General features: G+C 52.0%; 4 protein-coding genes across 4 annotated transcripts; 3 read left to right on the top strand and 1 right to left on the bottom strand.

The window, feature by feature from the left end:
• Nucleotides 1-58: 58 nt before the first annotated feature.
• Nucleotides 59-5,908, bottom strand: CAOG_09192 (hypothetical protein). Its single transcript, XM_011272607.1, has 7 exons — nucleotides 2,679-5,908; nucleotides 2,396-2,564; nucleotides 2,206-2,292; nucleotides 1,251-1,360; nucleotides 640-1,130; nucleotides 385-496; nucleotides 59-269 (listed from the first exon to the last, which is right to left on the bottom strand). The coding sequence occupies exons 1-7, from the start codon at nucleotides 5,892-5,894 to the stop codon at nucleotides 192-194; spliced, it is 4,263 nt and encodes a 1,420-aa protein (XP_011270909.1). The 5' UTR covers nucleotides 5,895-5,908; the 3' UTR covers nucleotides 59-191.
• Nucleotides 5,909-7,228: 1,320 nt separating this feature from the next.
• Nucleotides 7,229-8,755, top strand: CAOG_08265 (hypothetical protein). The gene is made up of 5 exons (XM_004342385.2): nucleotides 7,229-7,362; nucleotides 7,601-7,777; nucleotides 7,900-7,933; nucleotides 8,021-8,132; nucleotides 8,310-8,755. Exons 1-5 carry the CDS (start codon nucleotides 7,263-7,265, stop codon nucleotides 8,658-8,660), a joined length of 774 nt encoding a protein of 257 aa, XP_004342434.2. The 5' UTR covers nucleotides 7,229-7,262; the 3' UTR covers nucleotides 8,661-8,755.
• Nucleotides 8,756-9,915: 1,160 nt separating this feature from the next.
• CAOG_08264 (hypothetical protein) lies at nucleotides 9,916-12,188 on the top strand. The gene is made up of 10 exons (XM_004342384.2): nucleotides 9,916-10,020; nucleotides 10,097-10,180; nucleotides 10,266-10,349; nucleotides 10,437-10,520; nucleotides 10,605-10,688; nucleotides 10,773-10,856; nucleotides 10,932-11,015; nucleotides 11,076-11,144; nucleotides 11,232-11,964; nucleotides 12,011-12,188. Exons 1-10 carry the CDS (start codon nucleotides 9,944-9,946, stop codon nucleotides 12,098-12,100), a joined length of 1,473 nt encoding a protein of 490 aa, XP_004342433.2. The 5' UTR covers nucleotides 9,916-9,943; the 3' UTR covers nucleotides 12,101-12,188.
• A 253-nt stretch (nucleotides 12,189-12,441) lies between these two features.
• Nucleotides 12,442-14,375, top strand: CAOG_08263 (hypothetical protein; the record flags this gene model as incomplete). Its single annotated transcript, XM_004342383.2, has 1 exon — nucleotides 12,442-14,375. The coding sequence occupies one exon, from the start codon at nucleotides 12,442-12,444 to the stop codon at nucleotides 14,299-14,301; it is 1,860 nt and encodes a 619-aa protein (XP_004342432.1). The 3' UTR covers nucleotides 14,302-14,375.
• Nucleotides 14,376-15,412: the final 1,037 nt, after the last annotated feature.

Below are 15,412 nucleotides of genomic sequence, written 5' to 3'. Positions count from 1 at the left end.
CAAACAATGAATTCTACAAGAGATGAACATTTGCTCTGCTCGACCTAAACAAAAAAAGGGCTGTTGGTATGGGGTATATTGAACAAAAAACGGTCGAAAAGATTCAATTCAATTCAAATCAAAAAAAGGGGGGAGAGGGATAGAGTAGGCGAGCAAAGTGCAATCCTCAATACAACGCCACTCGTCCAGTTTCACTGAAAGTCGTCCAACGAGAAGCTGGCATGCTCAGCCTCGCGCTCAAGACGGCTTCGCGTCATCTCGTCATTCATCTGAACGAAGAAGAAGAAGAAAAGAAAATCATGGTTGATAGTTTCAGATGAGCCAACGTCATTCGTTTCCAACATGATAACAAAAAAACCAAGGCATTGTCGAACGGAGCCTTACCGCCTCGCGTGCGCGCCGTTCTGCCTCGCGCTGACGATCGAGCTCGTCTTGTCCACGACGCAGATTGGCCTCATGCTCTTCAGCAAGCTGGCGCTCATGTTCCTCTTGTTCACTACACAAAGCAGTTTGAGTTCAGACGGGTGAGTGTGAGCGCAACACACCTTCTATTTTGTGTTTGTTTTTTTCTTCTTTTTTTTTTTGTTTTCCTTCTCCGCCAAACACCAACAACGCCAACAATCGCTCCAGCATTCGTACCGTTGCTTGCGCTCGAGCTCACGACGGCGCTCGGCCTCGCGCTCTTGTTCGCGTTGGAGCTGCTCTTGCTGCAGCTTCATCTCTTGCTCGCGAAGCATTCGTTCGCGCTCGGACTTTTGGAGGGCGCGTTGTTTGAACTGCTCAAACTCTGACGAGCTGGCGGCCATGGAATCTGCGCCAACATCGCTCGAGTCGAGGTCGGCAAGGTTGGACCAGGCGCCCTCGTTGTGCAGCTCTAAATCCTGCTCCTTCCACCCGGACTCAAGAAGCATGGGAATTGCCTTTGTGTCGTTCAACCCTTGCAGTGGGATGTTGGGATGCAGGCCAGTCGCGGACAAGTCCACGGAAAAGTCGATACGGTCGGCGGCCGCGGCGGACACGGGGTTGCCGGTGGTGTGCGAGCCCATGCCCAAAGCGGGTGTTCCGGTGGTGTCCAGGTCCGACACAAACGACGAGACGTCGACATGTGGAGATGCGGCGCGTGCAGCAACCTAAGGAGAGAGAGAAAGTGCAAAAAAAAAAAAACAAGGCGCAGAATGGCATCAGTGTAAGTCGAGGGTAACGTTTTGTGGCCGAAACGCCAACCGCATTTCAACGGTCGTGTCACGCACCGGTGCAGGTTGGACAGGGGCTGCGGCGGGAACAGCTTTGGAGACGGACGCAGGTGCTGGCTTGGACTTTGCAGATGCAGGCTTGGTGGTAGGCTTAGCATCTTCCGTTTCTGCAAGCACCATTGTTTGAAGAAGAAGTTAGCAAAAGAAAGAAAGAAAAAGCACATCAGAGAGAGAAAGCGCGACTCCCCCCCTCATGCTAAACTCTATAGGTTTTGTTGGGTGTGAACGGAGCATTGAGAAGAAGAAGAAGAAAAAAAAGACATGAAAGCAAGAAAAGAGGGGGGAAAACGTTTATTCCAAGCAGCAAATTCGTGACAAACAGCAGCTGTTCATCAACGCTGCTGTTGGAATTCACAAAAGAGAGAAAAATCAAAATCAAAGAGGGTGTAGCCCTCCAAATTACAAGGGAAAAAGAGAGAAGAAGGCGTTCGCATACAACAATAAAGAAATCAACGACAAAAAAAAAAAACACTCGATAGCAATGACACAATTTCATTAAAAAGGGGAGAAGGGCGGCAGAGCGCGAAGACGCCCGGAGGACGGGAAGTGGTGTTTGGTGGGAAGAAGTGGTGGGTTGCGGGGAGGATGAGATATTCCAACAAGAAAAGTCAAAGAGCAACGACACCCGAAAAAGGTAATGCAAGTGTCAGGGCAGTGCAAAATCCATGAAAGGACCTCCAGCAGAGTGCACCCACACACAGGATTGACTCTTTTGGGTTTGTGCTGCATGATTTTGGTTTTTTTTTCGTCCAAAAAAAAAAGGTTTCTTTTTTTCATATCCATCCTCCCATTGCCCACCAACTCGTAAACCACACACACACAATCATTCTGAGAGAGCAAAGAGAGCAAGAGGACAATGCACGTCAGTGCTGGATGCATCCAACAACAAAGAAAGGGAGAAATGAAGAGAGGGGGAGAGAGAGCGCGCGGGGGGTTCAACTCGAATCATTACCAGAATCAGAGCTCGAATCAGAGCTCGAGGACGAGCTGCTGTCGCTGTCAGAGTCGCTATCGCTATCACTAGCTTTCTTCGCGTTACCTGCACCAGCAAAAACCCAAAACAAAAACACATCAGAAACGCGTCAAATCGACCCAAATTCCCCCGACCTCAATTCCAGAAAGAAAGAAAAACGCGCCCTTACCCTTCTTGGCCTGTGGCTTCTTGATAGCATCCTTGCGCTGCTTGGCCGGAGGCTTTTTGGCAGACGCAGCCACGGCAGGTTGGAAGACGCTCTTGACAAACTTCTCGAGTGCGCGCAGCGTACCCGGGTCCATCGCGTCAATGTCCACCTCCATTTCGTCGGGGTCGTTCTACGGTTGTGGAGAGAAACAGACCCAAAAAAAAAACAGAGTGTGAGCAACACAGAATCGCAACGACAAGAAACACAACCACACCAACAACAATAGCGAAAGAAAAAAACTCACAGCTTGGAGCTCGGGCGTGCGCGACTGAATGATGTGAATGACTTCGCCAATCTTCTCGGCGGGGAGACGCGCAATGTCTTTCGAGAGTTGTTGCTTCTCAAAGTACGTCATGGGCACGGCCACTGGCTCGGGAGCGGGGATGGCAATGCCGCCGCTCTGTTGCTTGCTCTTGGCGCTCGAAGGAGTGGCCTTGGCCTTGGTGGCTGAGGCGGCCTTTGGTGTGGATTTGGGCGCCGCTGCCGGTGGCAACGAGGTTGCGGGCGTGACTGGCGGAGGGGCGACTGGTTGGTAAGCGTTCAGGCCCGTCACGGCGCCCGGAGTGGACGGCAGACCACCATACATGCCGGGCATGGTGGACATGTTTGGCATGGTTGACAGGTTGGGCATGGTGGACAGGTTGGACATGTTCGACATGTTTGGCATGGTCGACAAGCTGGGCATGTTTGGCATGCCGAGCATGTTGAAGGCAGGCTGCATGTATGGCAAGCCCATGCCAGTGCTGAGCGGTTGCGGGGTGACCGGGTTGGACGCAGCAGCATTCTTCTTTTTGGAAGCAGGGGTGGGGTTGGCGACGGGGAGCGGCGGTTGTTGCAAGAGCTGCTGTGACTGCGCTGGCAACATTGGTGGGAAGGGCTGGCCAAAGTTGTTTCCGCCGACGGCCGAAGGTGTTGTTTGCGATGTTTGTTGTTGTTGCTGCAGCAGTTCGTACTGCTTCAGCTGAACCTGCAACTCGAGAATCTTTTGTTGCATCTCCAGTTGCTTGAGCTGGACGGAAGAATCGAGTGCTGCAGCAGAGGCAGCTGCGGCGGTGGTCGGAGCCGCGCTCGAAGGGAGGGCCGACACGCCGCTGCTTGCGGGAATGTGCGGGAGGTAGGGGCTGGGCGACGCACCACCGTGAGAAATCGTCGAGCCGCCAGTGATGGCAGTGTTGGTGGATGGGCGCTTTTGCTTTTTGGGCTTCTCGACAACAGGCGCGGGCATGGCCATGGCCGAGGGGAGGGGCGCTGCGGGTTGAGACGCAAAGCCCGAATCGTTCGGGAAGAGGTCAGTGTCAAAGTCGCCGTGGAAGTCCGCATTGTACGCGGCTGGCGCTGGCTCGTGTTTGCGCACAGTGCCGCCAAGCCCGGATCGCGCGAGAGTGGCAGCTGGCGGAGCATGCGTCAGGACGGGTTGGTGCGGGGCGGGATGGTACGACGCGTGCGCGGCGTGTGCGGCCTTTGGCGGCGCCTTCTTCTTTGCAGAAGATGCCTTTTTGGTGGCAACAAAGTCCGCGTGGCTGGGCGAGTCGGGGGACAGGGGTTGCGAGACCATCGGGTCGTCCGACTGTTGGGGCAGGCTGAGGAAGCGCGTTTCAAAGATTGCCGACAGTTTCCTGGCCATGTCCGCCACAAAGTGGTCTGGAGGGTTGTACAGCAAGCAGTTGGAGAAGACGAGCCGCACATCGTCGGCAAAGTCGAGGGCGTTGGTATAGTACTTTTGTCGGAATCGTCGCTGAATGGTGCCAAAGTCCATCGGATTTTTAATAATTTCGTGGTAGTTCAAGGCGTGGTGCTTGATGGGGTCGACGGGTTCCATGAAGGGGTTTGCAAGCCCTTGGTTGGAGCCAGAGGTGATGAACTTGAGGGTATCGCCGCAAAACTTGAGCTGCTTGGTTGTCAGGGCGCTGACAGCACGCTCTTGCTTGGACATGCGACGCTGACCACCAAACGCATTGGGGTCGAACGGTGCAGAAATGGACGTTGCTGGCGCGCGCGGCTTGCTGTTCTTCTCGGGAAGGATGATGCGGACGTCAGGGGTTTTCTTTTCCTCCAACACTTTTTCGTAGTGTGCCTTGACTTGCTCGCCGGCAACCGTGACGTTGTCGCCGGGCGCGTTGTACTTGAAGCAGTTGGAAAAGACCAGCTCAATGTCCTTCCGGCATGCCTCGGCGTCGGGATAGTAGCCAGAGTTGATGCGTGCGCGGATGGTGCTAAAGTCCATTGGCGTCTCAATCACCTCCCTGTAGTGAGGCAGCTTGTTCAGGTCCACTGGCTTGTGAAACCACTTGGCAGTGTCCTTTTTGAAAAGGGCAGGCAACAGACGCTTCAGGTACCATTGCAGGTGGTCGGTCGTTCGTCGGGACGCAGGAATGCCGCTACCGTCCTCCGACGACGATGCGGCCGCAGACGCGTCAGCAGTGTGAGCAGCATCAGAGCCGTCAGCATGGGGGGCGCCGTCGTCGTGCTGTGCCTCGTCTGCTGCGTCCTCCGTCTCGTCAACGCCGAGCCCGCCTTCAGCCTCCGCGTCCGTGAATGTGTAGTGGTCGTCAAACTCGTCGTTGTAGTATTGATCGTCCGCGCTAGTGTGTTGCTCTGCTGCTGGCGCTGTGGAAGCGTCAGCCGACTCTGCAGGCGCAGCAGACTGCTCGCCGTCCAGACGTGCCCGCTTGGCTTGGTGAGCGTCGTCGCCTGCTGCCGCGTTGTTGTTGTTGTTGTTGTCGACAGCAGCGGCAGCCGCCGCATCAATCAAGTCAAACTCGGTCGAGGCGTCCTCGCCGTGCGCAGGCTCCGCGTCCTCGTTCGACATTTCGTCAAAGGATCGCTTTGGCCGCGCGTTGGCAGAGTCGTCGCTGCTGCTGGCAGCAGTATCCGCTGCCTCGTCTGTCGGTTTCGAATCCTGCGTGTCCATCTGTTGGGGTTGTGTCTCGTCGCCAGTGTGGTGTGTATCGTCGGTCGAAGTGTATTCCGCGGTCGCGGCGTCCAACATGTCCATCGGCGCGGCTTGCTCTTCTGCGGGCTCAGCGGGCGCTTCTGTGTGTTCGGCAGGGGCGGCGGCGGCGGCGTCGTCGTCGGAAGGGTTGGCCAGAGCAACGTCGGTTGTGTCGGTTGCCTCGTTAGCAGCAGCAGCAGCCTCGGCGGCGTCGGCGGCGTGCTCGGCAACGTCAGCGGCAGCCTCGGCGACCTCAGCAGCAGCCTCCGCAACAACAGACTCTGTAGCGACAGCTGCCTCTTCAGCGACTGCGTCGGCGGTTGAAGGCGCATCCTCGAGCGCAGCCAGTGCAGACTCGGCGTGCTCAGCAGCAGCGTCGGCGCCGTCGACGCCGTCGAGTTGAGCCAGTGGTGTCGTGTCTTCAGATTGCTCGATTTCGGCAGCTTCCATGGGTTCTGCGGCAGGCAGTTGCGACACGAGTTGGTGTGTGTCAACAACAGCTGCAGCAGCGTCCTCAACGAGGTCCATGGTTGCTCTGATGGAAAAAAAAAAAAAAAAAAATACAGCAAAATAAAAAAAATCAGAGGGACGATTCTGCCATACAAAAAGCCAAAAAGGCGCACCGCGATCAAACAGCAGCAAGTTGGAGCGATGGGGGTTGTAGGGGGGTGTGAACGAACGCCAACCTCGGTGATGGTGTGTGACTGCGACGATCGATCGACCAACACGAAAGGGCAGCTTTGGGGGAGAAGGGAAAAAGAGGAGTCGTCCAACTCGGATTTTCGCGCCAAAATGTTCAAAAAAATTAAATAAAAAATTAAAAAAAAATGGAAGGAAAAAAAAAAAGAAAAAAAAAAAGGACTGCAGAAGCAAATGGAAGGCCAAAGAAAGAAAAATGGGAAAAAAGTCAATGCGTTTCCATTGGAAAAAAATAAAAAATAAAAAGAAAATAAAAAAAAAAAGAAAAAGCCTCGTGTCAACGCCACCACAGTGCGGAAGTCGAGGAACGCAACTGGGGCAGTCCGGGCGCGTCGGCGCTCACACCCGCACAATCAGCACACGAAAAGACGCTTGCCAGTGCATCGCGCATCTCCCCAGGTGCCAGACGAAGCTGGAGACGAAGCCGCAAACAGTCGAACAAGAAAAAAAAAAAAAAAAAAAAAACGACGATCTCTTGAACTTATTTAAGTGAAAAAAAAAATGAACGGCGGCGACGGTATTGTCAAAACAATCCATCCGGCGTCGATGCGGCCGTCACAGGCGTGTTGCGCAGACGCGATTTGGTGCAGCCGGCGTGGGCGCAGCGCCTCCAGTTGCCCCGCTCAAACACAGCAACGCCGCAACGCCCAGACGACGACCATGCGACGTTGGCTTTTTTTTTTTATTTCCTTCGTTTTTCTATTATTTCGATTATTTCGTGTTGGAACAATTTGGCTGGAAATGCATTGGAAAGCAAAAAAAAAAAAAAAAAAAAAAAAAAAAAAAAAAAGCGCGCCAAAATTTCTGGTTGAAAAGTTTTTCAAACGCACTTGTTTGTGAAAGTCGAGAATGAGCTTTGGCCGAGAGCAGGTCGTGCGCCGCTGACCCAATGCGAGGGCTGCAAGTCGACCGATCGCGCAAGGAGGGTGATGCCGGGCAATGGCTGTGTGGGTTGGGGAAAAAATGTGCAGCAACAGCCAACGCAGCAAGAACGAAAGAACAAACGAAATCAGATTTTGTTGGTCGGTCGCTCGCAGACGCTCAGCTGTTGCAGAGCCCGGTTTCTCAGCACAAACGAAAAACAAAACGAAAATCAACAAGATTTCGAATTTGAATTCGCAATGCTTTTTCGCAAGTTTTGAACAAAAGACACTCGTTTTTTGTTGCTTTTGAAAATAACAGTGGGAAAAAAACAACATGGCAAAGAAAAACAAAGGGCAGCAACAACAACAACAACAAGGGAACGCTCGGACGCAAGGGCACAGCAACGGCAGCGTCGATGATGCAGCCACAGAAGGTAGGAGCACAACGGAGCGACAGGAGGCGGAGGAGGGTCGCGTTCGGGGTGGCCGATGCGATGCGGGTGTAGCGAACATGTCGAGCTGTGGGATGTTTATTCGCGCTTTCACATGCAGCGAGATGATCGATACATGCACTCGGAACACTGCTGTTGAGGCGTTTTTGGTTGTATATGCAAAAACGCTTTTTGGTTTGTTTCAGCTGACCGGTTTGTTGCGCTGTATGTATGGCTGAAGATTGGAAGGCAGACTCGAAAGCGAGCGATTCGCTTCTCGCACTCACTCCAGGCACCGCCAGTGAGACTGGAGTGGAACGGCGAACACGGCCGCGTGCTACAAAGCTGCATATCGACTTTCTCAAGACGGCCATAGAGGACACGCAGGAGACGATTCGATTCCTCGACACCAAAGCAGGTATGCTGCTGAGCCATCCACAGTCTCGTGGTTTTTTTTGCAGCGAACGTGGACATGTTGATGTCTTGAATCATGGTGGTACTGTACTCATTTGATGGCACCCGGGCTGGTGGTTGTGGCAGGCATGATTGTCGCCTTTGAATCAGTGTTATTGAGGTGATTGTCAAGCACTTTGTCTGCACTGTGTTTTGTCCCTTCCCCTCGCTCACCTGCCATTTTGCTCATGACGACTGTGATGTGCAGTGGCGCTCTGTTCGAGGCAGGCGGTATGGAAGTACTACAGGCATTGTTGAATCGAGGCTACAGTGGATTTATTGGTGCAATGCTCTTCGGCTTGCTCCTCTTTTCCGCCATGGCAAGTTACTACAAGTTTGTTTTTTGTTGTTTTTTTTTTCTCGCTGACCAGCGCAAAGACGCTTACTCGCTTTTTTCACACATACAAACGGGGAACACGGGACTGACATTGTGCTGATTGTCTCTTCTTTTTTTTTCTTTCTTTCTTTTTTTTTTTTTTCTGCCTGCTGGTTTGCAGATTGTCTACCACGTCCAGCTCACGTTGAGAGCCATCTTCCCAGCCGAAAACCCCTCCAAGCATGTAGACAACGGGGGGCTTGAGCCACCCAACACGTTTCTGCTGTGGAGGATGGACAAGAACGGCATGATGCAGCCTTCGCTGCCAACGTATCTGGCCCAAGTTACGGCCATGGACGAGGACGACGTTGCGACCGAGCTGTCGTCGCAACTACTCAAGCTGAGCTACATTCGAAAGCGCAAGCAAGACATTCTCTCGAAATCGTTCTTGTGGCTCTTTGGTCTGGTGATTGCCTTCATCGCAGTGCAGCTGTTGCATCTTGTGGCGAGCTTGTATGATCAGGACGGCTGAGCGCAGCAAGCGCAGCACACATTCAATAAAAAATGGATGTTGAGAAGGGATTCGTTGTTTCGTTGCTTCAAGAAAAAATAAAAGTTTCAGGAAAAAGAAAAAAGCACAGAATAAAGAAAAGGAGGAGGATCAGATGGATTGGAGACGCCATTGCGTAACGTTTTGGGGCGATCGCCTTGCTCTCGTTGGCATCACACAAGGACCAGCCGGTGAAGGCCGGGGGGCATGCATGCGCCGAGATCATTTCCACTCATCACAGATTTGAACTTAGTAGTTCATTACCTGCCGAGCCATCCTTTTCTTTGGCGTCGCCATCCGTCCAGGCCAGAGGACGCGATGCAACGCGTGGCGCGAATCGTGCATGCTGATGCATGCCGACACAGGAGACTGCAAAGGGAGCGGGATTGGGTTTGAGTGGTGGGTAGCGCCATGTGCTGTCCCACACGTTTTCACCAATTTCCCCGCGCGGTGTTTTGGGATGCGATTATCGTCCGAAATGAGGTGTTGTTGCGGCGATTATTTGGATGGAAATATTCGTGGATATGGTGGGTTGCTATTATGTGTGCGAAAGACTGGTGCTGTGCAAGGGACAGGTAGAAGGAGGATTGCGGCAAGCCGTTGTGCAAAGCCCTCAACGCCGATCGAGCGAGCGACCCAACCCAAGCCCTCGCGCAGATCGCCCCACATCCCACACGATTGTAAATATAAATTGCTAGTTATCTTCAGGTGTTGCCAGGCTGCTGACCCCCTGCGCTGCGGTCGTTTTCACATTTATATTCCGAGGTTTGGTTTCAGGGCCCGCTGCAATAGAGCAAAGCCGTATTTTGAGTTCATACTTTGGATTAGTAATATTCACATGAATTTGCATCATTGGCGTAAAAATGGTGTTGCTTGCTCGAAGGTTGCCGCTGAGGAGATGGCTTAAGTCGGTAGCGCTTATGTCAACTGAAAAAAATCGTTTACATCCACTTTTTAAACCAAAGATTACGCAGGCCTCCTATCGCATCGCCCTCAACAATATAGAATCTACTCATTTGTGTTGATTTTTCTATGCTATCACAGGCTCCAAAAATCGGCTTGCGAGCGACGCCACGAGCAGACTTTGCTGTCGCGACCGTATCGTAATCGCCGCTTCTGCTCTGTCGCACGTCGCCACCACCTTGTTGGGAAATATTAGATAACAAAATGAGTCGCACTGGGATGAAGTCGCGAAATATTTGTTTCGATTTGAGGGGCAGTCTTCTTGTTTGTTTAGCTGTGTTTGATTTCAAAGCGCTTCCAAAATGCTGTCCTATCAGAATATGACAGAGAGACAGCGCGAGTTGTCTGATCTAGTCAGGAATGGGAGTAGACAGCTCGAGTAAGAAGAAAGCCAGGTTGATTTGGAACACAGTTGTTGACAGCGCGTGTGTGCTGACAAAGATGGAGGGGAACAGTCTGGCTGAGAGGCAGATTGGCGATGAAGAAGCGAAGGCGATCGCTGAAGCACTCAAAGTGAACAAAGCGGTGAAGCGGCTCCTGTAAGGCATCTCACTTTGACTGCATGCATGTGAGTGGGTGATTCAGAAGAGTACATTCCGAGTGCTCACTGAAGGGGATGGTCAGTCTGTGGGAGAATCGGATTGGCGATGCTGGAGCGCAGGCGATTGCTGAGGCACTCAAAGTGAACACGACGATGACTCACCTCTAGTAAGGCGTCTCATTTTTATTGATGATATGAGTGGTGATTTCAGCAGATGGCATTGAGAGCTCACTGATGGAGGAGGGGATGGACAGTCTGCAACGGAATCAGATTGGCAATGCTGGAGCGCAGGCAATTGCTGAGGCGCTCAAAGTGAACACGACCCTGTCTGAGTTCGAGTAAGCCATCTCACTTTGACTGATGCATGTGAGGAAGTGATCCCGCAGAGAGTATTCAGAGTGCTCACTGAAGGGGATGGACAGTCTGTGGGGGAATCAGATTGGCGATGTTGGAGCACAAGCGATTGCTGAAGCACTCAAAGTGAACACGAAGCTGATCGAGCTCAGGTAAGGCATTTCACATTGACTGACGCATGCGAGTGGGCGATCGAGTAGGGGGCATTCAGAGTGCTCACTGAAGGGGATGAACAGTCTGAGTCAGAATCAGATTGGCGATGCTGGAGCGCAGACCATTGCCGAGGCACTCAAGGTGAACAAGACGCTGACTACGCTCTCGTAAGTCATCTCACTTTGACTGATGCATGAGAGTGGGCGATTCAGAAGAGTGCTCACTGATGGAGGGATGGACAGTCTGCACAAAAATCAGATTGGCGATGAGGGAGCGCGCGCGATTGCTGAAGCACTTCAAGACAACAAAATTCTGAGCTCCCTCTAGTATGTACTTTTGGTTTGTTGACGCCAGTATTATCATGTGTTTACAAGGAGAGTTCGTAGTTTGAACGAGAATCAGATCGGGTATTACGTGGAAATAGCTTTGCGTCGGAGTGCTCCATCGTGCGAAATGTAAGAGCTTTATTTTAGTTAAATCTTCTGGTACCGGCTGGGTGACTGTATTTCTGACTTTGGACTGGACGATTTCGTCACGTCCAGAACCATGCGCGACCAACGCAGACACGATTCTGTTCGCTGCCGAGAAGTTCGTGTGGTGTTACTTGGCGATCCCGCTGTTGGGAAGTCATCACTTGTTCACGGCATTGCTCAGCATGAGCGCAATGCAGTGGTCAGGTTTTTCGCGGGCAGCAACACGATCAAGACTACCTCTACCGATGGAATTGACATTTCCTCTGTCATTCTTCGCGATAAAGAGCCCATGATTCTGAACATTTGGGACTTTGCTGGTCAAGAGCTGTACCTCGCTTCGCATCAGTTCTTCCTCGGCGAACGTACCGTCTACTTGGCCCTGTTTGACGTTCGCGAAACCATTTCGCGCAATTCGCGCCTGGCGTTCTGGCTACGCAGCTTGCTTGCTCGAGTTCCGAACGTCGATGTCATTCTTGTCGGCACCCACATTGACGGCGAATCATACACGCCGCAGCGACAACAAGAGCAGCAAGAGAATCTAGAAGAACTGCTGCACGTTTTCAAGAAAACGCACACCTCTTTCAACATTCTCTCGACTGTTTACCTCAACGCGAGCACAGCCGCAAGCGCCTCGACCATGCCGGAGCTCAAAGCGGCAGTGCTCCAGGCAGGTCGAAAGATGCCATTTTACAATTTGGAGATCGACGGCCGCTACCCGCAGTTCCGTGATCTGCTGCGTGATCTCGCGAATACAATGGAGGCCGAGAAGAAGTCGCCGCTCCTGCGATGGAATGAAGTTGTCGTGCTTGGCGGGAAACATTGCGGGCTTTCTCGTAGAGGAGTGGAAGAGTTCATGCAACTTTTGCGTTATCAAGGATGGATCGTTCTTCATCGCATGGGTCACGCCGCTGGCGCCGCCTCTGCGACCAGTCCTGTAGTGCAGACGGCCGCCGAGAATGATGAACTCGTCATTATCAATCCACAGTGGTTTACGAAAACCGTGTTGACTGGTGTGATCACTCAGAGGCACAAGTGGGTCAAGAAGGGCATTCTGGCTCGTGCTGATCTGCTTGCACACGTTTGGAGGAACTTGGACCCCGCTGTGTGTGATCAGCTCCTCGTTCTACTTCAACGATACGAACTCCTGTATCCGCTCGCTGACGCTGAAACAACCGAAGCCCGCTACCTTGTGCCTTCTTTTCTGCCTGTTGGACAGCCCGAGAGCAGTGCATGGTCCGCCAATCCTCACAAGGACGAGCCACATGAGGCCACTCTGGTGATGCGGACAGCCTTCATGCCCGCTGGTTTCTTCTCGCGAGTTATTGCCCGGCTGCACCACCTCGAGTTCAACATGACCCCCTGGCGAGATTGTGTGCTCGTCAGCAGAAACCAGCATCGAGCTCTAATTCAGGTCCATCGTCGCACGGAAGAGGATGTGATTGATCTAGTGATTGTCGTGCGCGGCGCTTCTCCAGGCAATCTCCTCGATGTGCTTGCTGGCGTTGTCGACGATTTGACTGCGAACTGGTACACGGGTATTACTTGGCAAACCTACCTGCGGTGCACAAAGTGTGCAATGGATGTGGCAGATCCATGTCTGTTTGAGATTCATTCTGTGGTGCTTGCAGCCGTCCTTCCAAACAAGGAGTTGAGTTGTGATCATTCGCAACGGACGCTGGTTCGCGATGAATGGCTCTCCTTCATTCAGCCAGTATTACAACGCAGTTTATCACGCATCGAGGAGCCATCTGAGCTGCAGCGACAGGCTCTGAACATATTCAAGGCCTCTCGATGTCCCGCAGATGCGCCGATCGCACAGCCTGATTCCTCATCGTCCTCAGCCATCCAAGTTCCAGCAATCGCGACCACTATTCCTCGAGTTGGCATGCAAGAGGTTTCGCAAGCCACTGGCAACTTCGCGCCTTCCCGGCGCATTGGGGGCGGCGGCTTTGGTAGTGTGTACTCTGGCATCTGGGGTGGTGCACAAGTTGCTGTCAAACGTTTGGCGGCCGATTCTATGCAAGGCATCGCTCAATTTCAGGCCGAACTCGAATCCCTCTCGCGCTTTCGCCACCCGAATATTGTCACTATCATGTGCTATGCTCACGAAGGCGGCGAATGCTGCTTGGTGTACGAACTGATGGCAAACGGTTCGGTGCGCGATCGTCTGGACTGCAACAATGGCACGCCTGCTCTGAGTTGGCCACAACGCCAGAGAATCGCAACCGAGATTGCGAGCGCTCTGCACTTTGTGCAGACTGCCATTCCGCGTCAGCCGCTGTTCCACTTGGATCTCAAGACGGACAATGTTTTGCTGGACGCTCACTTTACTGCAAAGGTCGCCGACTTTGGTCTGACACGCTCTGCACCAGCTCAGACGGCCACACAAAGCTACATCCAGACGCAGACGATTCAAGGAACTCCCCAATACATTTGCCCTCAGTACCGTGATGAAGGCAAGGTCTCCATCAAAACGGACGTGTACTCCTACGGCATGATTCTGCTCGAGCTGCTGACTGGGCAGCAGCCTGGTAGCGTGCTTACAAGCGCAGTGAAGACTGCTCTTTCAACGCACGGTCAATTCGATTCCGAGTTGGATGCGTCGATCACATGGAGCGCTGCAGACAAACTCGCTGCCACTGAAGTCGCGAAGCTTGCGCTTGCTTGCCTGAAGCCTGATCGACACGACCGACCAACCTTTGGCCAAATCCCTGCTCAGCTGAAGGGTGATCCGGATCAGGTTGAGGCGACGGAAGAGAGCCCACACGGCGATCGTGAATGCATGCTATGTTACAACGCTCCGACTACAGCCAAGCTGATGCCTTGCTGCCACGCATGTGTTTGCGTGGCGTGCGCTCAAGAAATGATTCGACGTCAGGACAAGTGCATGGTTTGTCGTGTAGTCCCGACTTCGTACCTGAAGGGTTCTTTCGACCAGACGTTTGTTCAGGTCAGCGATCGCGAATGTATGCTGTGTTACAACGCTCCGACTACAGCCAAGCTGATGCCTTGCTGCCACGCATGTGTTTGCGTGGCGTGCGCTCAAGAAATGATTCGACGTCAAGATAAGTGCATGATTTGTCGTGTCATCCCGACTGCGTATCTCCCGGGTACTTTCAACCAGACGTTTGTTCTGTGAACGTAGTTGGTTGGTGTTTGGTTTTCTGTGTTGACTGTGACTTTCTGTCTTCTATTAATGTATTCATACGAGCGTTCAATCTCTGCGACAAGTTGAATTGGTTCCGGAAGTTTTGACCGGATTTCTTGGATAGTCAAGCAACGCAAAGCTCGCGACTCTGTCACCAGCTTTCACTAATGAGTGCACATTCCTGGAAGACAAACACACAGCAAACAAACAACACAAACACACAGCAAATCGGCACAGCAAGCCAATTTCGCTGTCTTTGTCGCTGCATCACTGATTAGCTGTGCTGTGCGCTTGGGGCCCGATTTTCATTCCACCCTGACGCAAATTAGAGCCAAGCATTGTTCGCAGTATAGACGGATGATGACGGGACTCGCTGGTGTCCTGACATCATCACCATTTCCAGGTTTGTTTTTTCCTTCTTGTTTGAGTTTTCACTCTTCATTTTTATTGTAAGAACTCGTTCCTATTTTTTATTTTTTTATTTATTTTATTTTATTTTCCAATACTTCCACGTTTTTTTTTTTTTTTTCAATCTCTCGTTTTTCTTTTTTTCTCTTTTTCGCTTTTCAACGTTTCTTCGGTTCGGATGCCATGCCAATTCATCACCCTTCTTCTCATTCTCTCAATCTCTCAATCTCTGTCTTTCCTTCTCTTCCCCTTTCTCCGCTTTCGCCTCCCCCTTTGAGCTGACCATGCGTTTGTATTCGACCATGTGGTTTTGAAATCGCGATCTCTTTTTTTTTTTTTTTCCCTTCTTCTTCGTCTTCATCTTTCTTCTTCTTCTTCTTCTTCTTCTTCAATGCTTCGTCCTTCGTCCATGTGTGTGCCTTTTTTGAACTGCGCTTTCTTGCATCGCCATCACATTGTCTTCTTCGTTGAAAGAAGTGCGGTTTCTAATGCTTCTCTCTCTCTGTTTTCCATTGTTCTTTCCTTTCCTTTCCTTTCCTTGCCTTTCCTTGTCCTTTGCTGTGCTGTTCATCTTGACTCACATTGTGCTTCTCTGTCTCTCTGTTGTTGCTTTGTTCATCTGGCTCCTGCCTGAAGGTCTTTCTTGCCATGAGTGTACGTCATTCCACCAGCTCTCTCTCTCTCTCTCCCCTAT

The sequence above is a fragment of the Capsaspora owczarzaki genome (genome assembly GCF_000151315.2).
Source record: "Capsaspora owczarzaki ATCC 30864 unplaced genomic scaffold supercont2.19, whole genome shotgun sequence".
In the NCBI taxonomy this organism is placed as follows: domain Eukaryota; class Filasterea; order Ministeriida; family Capsasporidae; genus Capsaspora; species Capsaspora owczarzaki.
Note: the sequence above shows the minus strand (reverse complement) of the source record. Positions and strands in the feature narration are given on the sequence as shown.